Below are 10,138 nucleotides of genomic sequence, written 5' to 3' on the forward strand. Positions count from 1 at the left end.
ATGAAAAGCGCTGATGAAGTTTGAATTTAATTTTGTACTAGACTCTTTATGAGGATGAGTGAGTGTAAAATGAGGAAGTGTAAAATGAGTGTAAACAGGGTAACATTTGCTATTACAATACAGTATATGTGTGTAAACCTGCTATGTGCCAGGTTTATAACAGATGCATTTTAAACAATGTAAAACTTTGGCTTTTTAGTTAAACTTTAGGATACTCAAGTTAGTTAAAATTTCGCGTGGTTGTTGAGCTGATCTTTTATTTTGTCTTACGTCTCTCTCTCTCTCTCTCTCTCTCACACACACACACACACAATTGTCGCTGGCTTCACACTCTTCCAAGATAACTGCCTGAAGTTTATTCTGAACTTTTATAGACTGGTAATGTTTTAAACAGTGCAGAAGGTTTTAATCTAACACAAGTTGTGTGCTGTCTTTCATCTTATTTTAGTAATTGTTTTCACAGCAGAACAGACAGGATGTATTTTTCCTTTTTTACTAGCAGCTGAGTTATTTATTTGAGAAAGTTGTTTTCCTCAGTGTTTTGTTTCCCAGCTGTGTTTTAAGATGAGTAAACAGACTCCAACGCTATTTAACACCCATATGAAGCGGGTTATGGGTGCCGTGCCGGACTGTTAGCTGGAGGACTGACTTTATTTTCTGACTCGTTTCCTGATGAGCTTCCTCATTAGCGCTGAGCTAATCTTCCCGTGCGCATGGAGCTCTCCGCTCGGACACACGGTTGAGCTCGGGGCAGGTGCGCGCTCTCACACAGCACACTCACACTCATACACACAGTACAGTCATGGACACGAGACGGAGCAAAAAGGAAAGAATTAAACAGAACCTGTTCGGGTTTAATAGCTGCACGCTGGGTGTTTACTTAAAGAAGGTAAAACTAATTCCATAAGGTTACTCTAAGGTGCATTTTCTCTCTCTCTCTCTCTCTCCCAACCTCTTACTCTCTCTCTATCCCAACCTCTCTTTCTTTCTCTCTATCCCTCTCTCCCCCCCTCTCTCTATCACAACCTCCCTCCCTCTCTCTCTCTATCCCAACCTCTGTCTCTGCCTCTCTCTATCCCTCCATCTCTCTCTCTCTCTATCCCAACCTCTGTCCCTGCCTCTCTCTATCCCTCCATCTCTCTCTCTCTCTCTATCCCTCCATCTCTCTCTCTCTCTATCCCTTCATCTCTCTCTCTCTCTCTATCCCTCCATCTCTCTCTCTCTCTCTATCCCTCCATCTCTCTCTCTCTATCCCTCCATCTCTCTCTCTCTATCCCAACCTCTCTTTCTTTCTCTCTATCCCTCTCTCTCCCCCTCTCTCTCTCTAACCCAACCTCTCCCTCTCTCTCTCTCTTTTTCTATCCTAACCTCTGTCTCTCTCAATTAAGATTATCCCATTTTCTCTCTCTCTTCCACTCCATCTTTCTCTTACATTCTCTCTCTTTATTCATCTCTCTCTCACTCTATCCCATTCTATCTCTCCATCCATCTCTCTCTCTCCCTCTGTCCCATTCTCTCTCGCGCCCTATCCCTCTCTTGCTCTTTCCTTCACTCTTCCTCTCTTTCTGCTTTCACTCTGCTTCTTTCTCCCACCCCTTCTCTCTCTTTTGCTCTCTCTCTCCCCCTCTTTTAATCTCTCGTTGTTTCTCCTCCTTTTGCTCTCCCTCCTCTCTATCTCTTCTTCTTTCCCAATACTTCTTTTGCCTTCATTCTCCTCTTGCTTTCTCTCTCTCTTTCACCCTTCTTCTCTCATTCTCGACCTTCTGTCATTTTCACCATACTTCTCATGTCTCCTTTTCTTTCTCCTTACTTCTTTTTAACCTCCTGAGTGTAAGTATTTTGCTTTCCACCTCATGCTTGCCGTATTTTGTTTTCTAACATGCTTTTCTGTTCACCATCGTGGCACAGAGCAGCTGTTTGAGTTACCAAAGCCTTCCTGCTAGCTCGCACCAGTCTGGTCGTTCTCCTCAGTCCTTGCTTAATGTGTGTGAAAACCCAAAGAGCAGTTCCTGAAACACTCAATCCGAAACCAACAACTGTGCCATGGTTAACTTGGTTACTGAGATCACATTTTTCCTTATTCTGATGTTGGATGTCAGTGTTAAGTGAAACTCTTGACCTGAATGTGCCCGATTTTATGCATTACTGCTGCCATATCATTAGCTGTTAAATCATATCGTATGTACAGTATGAATGTATGTATGTGACAATTTTACGAAAAATAAGAGTAAATGAACATAGACATATGTGGAAATGATACCATGATGTATTTATATCTATGAGAAAAGCATCATAATTATTGTCATTATCCAGCTTTCACTCCCAGTAATTGTTTGTTGGTTTTAATATACATACAATTTTTTCTTTACATTTGTCTCCTTTGTTTAGGGAGCGGCCTGTGACTAATATCAGATACTGCATGAGATGAGTCAGAGGACATTCCTTGAGGTCATAGGTTCCTTCCTATTTCAACAATGTCAAGAATAGCGTGGTATCAAGAAAAGGTAAGCAAACTGTTTTCCGAATACTGGGTTAAAATGCATTGAATTGTCGATTTACAGTACACTCATTTTTTTTTTTTCACAGATTGGCGCTTACGACCAGCAGATATGGGAGAAATCGCTGGAACAGGCTGAACTGAAGGTTCATACAGCTATACTATATTTATATTTATTGGGTTCTTGGATAATCTTTTTTTGAAAAGTGTTAAGACATCAATAATAACCAATGATTTTGTGCAGGGCATTAGAAATAAGCCGAAGAAAACCGGTCACATCAAACCCGACCTCATAGATGTCGACCTGGTGAGAGGTGAGTCGTTTTTTTTAAGGATTTGTCACAGAATTGTTGACAAATAACGTAATGTCCATTAATAGAATAAACAAATGAAGCTATCGATGATGACGACTAAGTATTTGCATGTAAGCACTACTCATAATTTCCTTGTTTTCAGGCTCCACGTTTAGCAAGGCTAAGCCAGAGAGCCCATGGACTGCTCTGACTCGTAAAGGCATGGTTAGGGTCCTCTTCTACCCATTCTTCTTCAGGTGGTGGATTCAGGTCACGTCCAAATTCATTGCCACGTCGATTCTGGTTATGTACGCCTTGCAAGGTGAATTATATACAATCCTGTGCAAACATCTTAGGCACCATAGTATCAGATTTTGTTATATATGTTTGTCTGCATTATTATGTCCAAAACCATGTCCTATTTCCAAACCAAACCTAAAATTTAATTAACAAATAATACTACAGAAGAATATTTGCATGCCTGTCAAGAGAGCATCATATTATATGGCCATGATACGGTGCCCCTAGAGCAGGTAAGGGCCTTGCTCAACAGACCAACAATGGTAGTCTAATTTTTATTGGTGCTGTTAAACAAAAAATAGTATATTGAGAATTTTTTAGGTTATACATGGTGTTGTTGCAGATTCATCCCATTTCCAAGTACAATTAATGTACAACTAGTAACTACTGTATCTCCTTTACAGTGGCTGCTGCTCTGTTGTTTATCGAGGTGCCAGCAGCCACAGTCAGCGAGGTACTGGGTCCGATGTGCCTGATGATGTTATTAGGAACAGTGCACTGCCAGATAGTGTCCACGGAGTCATCCAGGAACTCTGAGGGCGGCCTAATGGCCAGCATGATTCCCACTACCACTGTGAAAATGAGCCCTCCTCGAAAGAAAAGGTAAGAAGGGAAACAATGGGATGATTAATTGTAAGAATACTGTATATTATAGTGCTAATTAGAATTTTGCTCCTCCTTGTTCTAGAACACTAATCAAAGAAAGGGTGTCATTGCATGAGTTCTGTATTCTTTACTGACTATGGTCAGAGTTGCCACAGATTATAATGTTTCATTTATGGTTTTTCTCTAGACAAAGGAAGTTTAAAAAAGTTAAAAGATCAGATAAGATGGAGAAAGAAGCCGCAGAGATCAAGCCGTGGCAAGACAAGGAGAGCAAGCAGTTCTGCAGGTCACAGATGGATCGGGTAACAAATCTGTTCTATAAGGATTAATTAGCAGCTTGCTAGAACTGATTTAAGAAGGCCAGATGTTCAGGAAGGTCGTTAACAAGAAACCAGCTGCATCACAGTAATAATCTTGTATAGACTGTTGATCTTATTTGGTGCAGAATTCCCAAAGGAAGTCTGTGGATGGGCGGTCTGAAGAGTTTTCCAGTGAAGAAGAGGAAGTTGAGGTAGCAGGGCAACCGACAGACAGACTCGGCCCGAGTCAACAGACCACACTTGCTCCTAGACTCAGGAAGAGGCTTCAGAATGCCACGAAGTCTGCAGCGACGACAAAGCATCAGGTCAGAAGTAAAGCTTGCTTGTAGTGGAATTGAGCAGTTGTGTGTTATCTACTGTATAGGCAGTTTGATGCCATTTGGAGTTCTCTCATTTGTGAACGGTCCACAGCGGGCACCTGATGATGGCATCGCCACAGCAACGCCTCAGGTAGTGAAGCAGGCACAACCCTCTGAGGATTCTCGGCCTGCCTCTGACTCGGACGACATGCTGTGGGAGGAGTTTCTTCAGGGTTCTGACACTGCCTCGTCAGCCAGCAGTGAGAGTGGGGATGAGGGGCTTCAGAGTCATAACCACACCGTGCCTCCACCCGTCGTCCTCAGCAGTGATGAGGACCAGGCTTTCTCACAGGTCAGTGCTAAGTGATGAGGTGTTTTGCATTCTATAGTATATATGATCCGCATTTGTATTAAGAGCTGACCGGCTTTTTAGAGCATATTTGCATTGTTTTTCAGCACCAGTTATCATGGCTTCAGGCCTGCCACCCTTCTAAAGACCGGGTGAGTGCCATTATCTGGGAACAGGGTGAGTGCAAGAAGGCTGATATGTCCGTGTTGGAGATCAGCAGCATCATCCTTACACAGGTCAGTTCTTCTTTATGTGGGTTTCTCTTTTATGTCATTTTACATTTTTAAGGGTTACATTGTTTTTGGAACGCCTACAATACATACATACGTAAGCAGGCAATAAACCTCACTGTATAGTACGTTGGAATACGGTTCGGAAGGTCCCAGGTTCAAATCCCACAACTACCAAGTTGTCCGTGTTGGGCATTGAGCAAGGCCCTTATCCCCTTAACTGCTTAGATGTATAATCAGATAAAAATGTAAGGCACTCTGGCGAGGTCGTCTGCCAAATGCCTAAATGTAAATGTCTGTCCGCCACGGTTCCGTCCGCTTCTGTCACGGTAGGACTTTCAGATAAAAACACATCTGATAACATTGACATCTTAAAGAACACTTTGTCTCCATAAAAATTGCTTATAAAGTTGTTACGAATCGCTTTTAAGCTGTCCTTGTTGTGTTTGTTGTGAATCCCGAAATCCCTGAACACTACTTGGTGTGTTAAACAATGAATTGTACACTGTACATTGCGCACTAGCTTGCAATTTTATGCTTTTTTCGTACCATCTTCAGTGTATTCCAGTACTCCTGGGATAAGTTTGGAATCAATGAGACCCTGAAAATAAGATTGTTGCCTTTAAGCTGTTATTTCTATGTATATTTCTATCTTCTCTGTGCAGGTAAAGTTGGTTGAACAGGGAATGGGTTACCTGGTCTTTGGAGGGCTGGTCACAGCCACGTTGGCCCTGCTCCCTTTCTGCTTTCGTTTGGCTCAGCAGCTTGACATAACCTGTCTCAACTCCATCACCCCCAATGAACTGCTCATCATGGCTGCCGGGAAGCCTAGTGCCTACTCTCTGGCGTTCTTCCTCATCACCATTGTGGAAAGAGTCTTTCTCAGCGGGCTTTTTTTCTTCATGATGTGTGTTGCTGAAAGAACTTACAAACAGGTACTACAGGGCAATGCTTTTCTCTTTAAACAAACAGCTGAGATGTGAAAAAGAGATACATGTGTGAAATAAAAAGTGTCTCCAGACACATTTCTGAATGTGTTGTTTTGTCAGTGTGGGGTGTGAGGAATAAAACCTTTCAGGTGAGCTGTAATGGAAAAAAATAATTAACTCTAGGGTGATGTGAAGCATGATGACACGAAGCTAAGTCATTTTAAAGTAGAATTCTTTTTAAAGCACATTAGAACAGTCTGATTTATTATTATTTTTTTTAAAGTCATACTTTTTGACTAAAACAAAACCACACTTTTTCTCAATTATGTGTAAGGCCCACTACAAAGAATTTTTCCTGTTTTCACATCCAATAAAAAAAAAAGGCAATAATTCGTTCAGTATCATATGGGATGAAGTAGATCCTTGGACGATTTGGATTTACGGCACGTTATAGTCTTTCTGTGCACCGCATTGTAAACGAGGGTTTTATGTCATTTTACAGCGGCTCCTCTTCGCCAAACTCTTCAGTCATATCACGTCAGCACGCAAAGCCAAAAAGTCTGCAATCCCTCACTTTAGGCTGAAGAAGGTGCAAAACATCAAGATGTGGCTTTCACTCCGATCTTTCCTCAAGGTCTGTTTCCGTAGCTGTTTTTTTTTTTTTTACTTGTATAAATTTGAATTCTGTTCTGTAAATATTCTGAATTCATACAGTGTGATTGTGGGTTTTATAGAGACGGGGGCCTCAGCGCTCAGTCGATGTCATTGTTTCTTCCATATTTCTTCTGGCGCTGTCCATCGCATTCACCATCTGTGCTCAGGTCAGGCAACATTAGACAGCATATTAAGCCACCATAATTTTTCAGCGTGGTCATAAATTCCACTCTTTGTGTTTTTTTTTTTTTGTGTTTTTTTTGCGGCTGTAGGTGCTGAACAACCACCGAACGTTCCTGGAGTGGGAGTGTAACTGGGAGCTGCTGGTTTGGGGTACCGCTCACCTTATCTTCCTGCTGCGGCTGGCCACGCTCGGGGCTGAGATAAACCACAAGTACAGCAACACTTCTGTGCTGCTCACTGAGCAGGTACACACACAAACAAGTATTATATTGATATGTGTTCTTTACTAAGCGTGTCACGAAACAGTGAAATGGTGTCGAAATGAACCACAAGTGAAGCAATCTGTATTACACACCAATATCACAATAGATTCGATTAGAAACATAAACAAGTAGATCAACAATCTTCATGCACTAACCCGATTTCTGCCATTGTAAAGCTTTAAAGTGATGTTAAACAATGTTAATAATTAAATCGAACTCTTTGCTTGCTCCTACATTCTTTCCATTCAGATTAACTTGTATCTGAAGATGGAAAAGAAACCAGAGAAGAAGGACGATCTATGCATCGTCAACAACGTGCTGAAACTGGCCACGAAATTACTGAAAGTAAGCTTTGTATCATTTCCATCTGCAATACACCAGAGCAAGAGACTTCCAAAAAAAAAAAGTAAACAAAACTGACATTTTGTTTAGTTTATTGCACCTATGTGGCCGATAGTGATTCTCTATTTTAATCCAAAGAGCCCTTTTATGAACTTATTTCTTGAAACACTAAAATATCCATTCCAGGACCAGTTTTGGAAACCAATGCTCTGAAACAATTAGCAAATTAGCCACTTGTGCATAAATTTCTTGTTTCAATTTCGTGCAATCAAAGTTGCTTGTTTGGAAAAAAATATATAAATAAATAAATAAAACTTGTCACTGTTAGATGTTGGCTTACCATCATCAGTGTTCTACTTCCTCTGCACCTCTTGTAGTTTCCTCTTTATTTGACAGTATCAGTTGCACAAAACGAGTTCCTGCAAGTCACTGCCATTTTACCCAGACTGGGACGAGTGCGTTCTATGAGACGCCACTGAAATGAACACAAACAGGGGTTTCAGTTTTTTTTTTTTTTTTTTTACTTTGACATCTTGATTGATTAAAGTCCACATCCGGCAAATAAAGCTTCCTCCTTGCCTGTGGCTATGCTTCAAAGAACGATTGGGTACTTATTTATTTATTATGCATCTTCAGTTTTAGATTTCTAGTTTTGATAGGGTTATATAGGTTTGGTATTGTTTCTACCATTCTGAACTGAACAGGAGCGCCATCTGCTGGCTGTTTTAAAAATATAAACTAAAATATGACTAGTACAGTGGAGAAATGAAGGAATTCTTTAGAAGTTGTTCTAACCTTGAAGGTCCTTTTACTTCCTTCTATTTCTAGGAGCTAGACACACCGTTCCGTTTGTTAGGTTTGACCGTAAACCCCCTGATCTATAACATTACCAGAGTGGTCATCCTGTCTGCTGTCTCTGCAGTGATCAGCGACCTGCTGGGATTCAATATCAGAGTGAGTGGGCTTTTACACTCACACACACATACTTGGCATCATTTATCAATCTTTGTATTGAAGTCTCCCCAGCTTTTTTTCATATGCGAAAAACTTTGCTGTGAATTCTCATTCTGCATCGATGGTTCCTCAGTTTCTCTCTCTTCTCAGGTCCTTAATGGTACTTTGCCATTTAAAGCCCATATAAACAGCATCTGCCGATCATGCTCCATAACATTTCTTATCTTCACCCGTTTCTCACCCCACACACTTCTTCCACTCTCATCCATGCACTGGCCACTTTCCGTATTGATTATTGTAATTTACTTTTAACTGCCATACCACAAAAACTCCTACATAAACTCCAACTTATCCAGAACTCTGCTGCCTGTATCGTAACCCAATCACCTTTACTTCATCACATTACTCACACTCTTCAGCAACTCCACTGGCTCCCTATCAAATATTGTATAGAGTTTAAAATTCTCCTCCTCCGGTTTCACATGCTTCCTTGTCTTTGTGTCTCTGTGCAGCTCTGGAAGATCAAACCGTGATGTGACCCTCCTAGACCCTGTGCTCTGTGCTGCTAGAGGACCAATCACTCTTACATATGTGCAAATCTACTGTCTAAACCAACACTTTTCTTTGTAAATCTTCAAATCTAAAATGAGCTTAATTCTGGCTGCATGCATTTATCACGTTCAGTTCCCTGGCTCAGGTTCCTGCACTTTAAAAAATTTACTTTAAAAAAATTATTTATTTCTTGCAACTAACAAAATGACCAAATTAATGACAAAGGCGATGCACGTTCCAGTGGCTTAGTTAAACTGAATGAGAATTCCATGCATTCCAGGCTGATGCTAAATGAAGCTTAGTATTCTCTCCTGGATTCTTAACTGATTAACTGATTGATTTATTACAGCTTTTTTTTTTTTTACCCTTTAAGTATTTGTGTTTGTTTGTTTGTTTGTGTTTTTAGCCAGAATTGGAATGATTAGTGATGGGATAGTTATATTGATTAATTTTGTTTATATTTCCGCACATGATCTCTTGATGTTATGGGAAATTTTTAAAGTGCTTGTGTATTCATACAAACTGGCTTGATCTGAGGTCTGAATTCTATGTAAGTCTTATTCTTAAGCAATACTGCCTGCTTAAACTCGAACATCACACCTTTACATAAAACCACTAAGTGCTTTATGACTGTATTATAAAGAATGTCTTAGACAATGTGAGCTATTTATGGGATATAAGCAATCATCATTAGAAAGAAGTGTGAAAAACGTTTAAGGGCTTACTGTATGAAAGAATTCTGCTATCTCCCTATAAATGCTTTTGATTTAAGTCATATTAAATATGCTTCATAAGTAGTATTGAGACCTGATTTTGTATTATACTATACAGTATAGTCCTGTTTGTTTTATCCCTGTGCTTTTTAAACTACATAAACCGACTTCACTACTGTTCTTCCTACTGTGAATAATTTTTATGTACACTAGATGCCGAAAGTGCGGGAGCAATGATAACTTTGTTCTATTCACTTTTTTTGGGGCAAGAAACTACAACTATCTAACTTTGCTTCTTTTACATTTGAAATTTCAAGTTTTATTGATGCCTTAATCCTGTACACATGATTGTCCCCTCCAGATCCTCTTGGAGCCCTGTTAATTGTTGCGTTAATGAGGAATTTGCACTGTCCGAAATAATAATAAAAAAGAATGATGTATTATTTTGTTTCCTTTAATTGTGCCTGGTCTAATTATGAACCTTAAGGTTGTTCCATTTTAGTACCTTTGTACCCACTGCAATAACAATACATTAAAAAAAAATTAAAACTTTGACTATAGTTGATCAAGAAAATGTTTCAGGAAAACCTCTTTGCTTAAACCTGATTTGAGGAAGCTGAACTCATATGTGTGCTTTTTGAACATTCTAGCCAC

At 40.1% G+C, this 10,138-nt stretch overlaps 1 protein-coding gene across 2 annotated transcripts; it reads left to right on the top strand.

The window, feature by feature from the left end:
- The first annotated feature begins 323 nt into the window (after nucleotides 1-323).
- Nucleotides 324-9,927, top strand: phtf1 (putative homeodomain transcription factor 1). Of its 2 annotated transcripts, none has more exons than XM_053484416.1 (17): nucleotides 324-889; nucleotides 2,389-2,504; nucleotides 2,587-2,643; nucleotides 2,742-2,811; nucleotides 2,954-3,112; nucleotides 3,495-3,693; nucleotides 3,884-3,998; nucleotides 4,142-4,321; nucleotides 4,428-4,667; nucleotides 4,772-4,900; nucleotides 5,560-5,829; nucleotides 6,326-6,457; nucleotides 6,558-6,644; nucleotides 6,750-6,905; nucleotides 7,173-7,268; nucleotides 8,094-8,219; nucleotides 8,732-9,927. In XM_053484416.1, the coding sequence occupies exons 2-17, from the start codon at nucleotides 2,475-2,477 to the stop codon at nucleotides 8,750-8,752; spliced, it is 2,067 nt and encodes a 688-aa protein (XP_053340391.1). In that variant the 5' UTR covers nucleotides 324-889; nucleotides 2,389-2,474; the 3' UTR covers nucleotides 8,753-9,927. The 2 variants fall into 2 exon arrangements, with proteins under 2 accessions (XP_053340391.1, XP_053340390.1); XM_053484415.1 differs by having other exon boundaries at nucleotides 324-754.
- The last annotated feature ends 211 nt before the right edge of the window (nucleotides 9,928-10,138 follow it).

Source organism: Clarias gariepinus, chromosome 23 (assembly GCF_024256425.1).
Source record: "Clarias gariepinus isolate MV-2021 ecotype Netherlands chromosome 23, CGAR_prim_01v2, whole genome shotgun sequence".
In the NCBI taxonomy this organism is placed as follows: Eukaryota; Metazoa; Chordata; class Actinopteri; order Siluriformes; family Clariidae; genus Clarias; species Clarias gariepinus.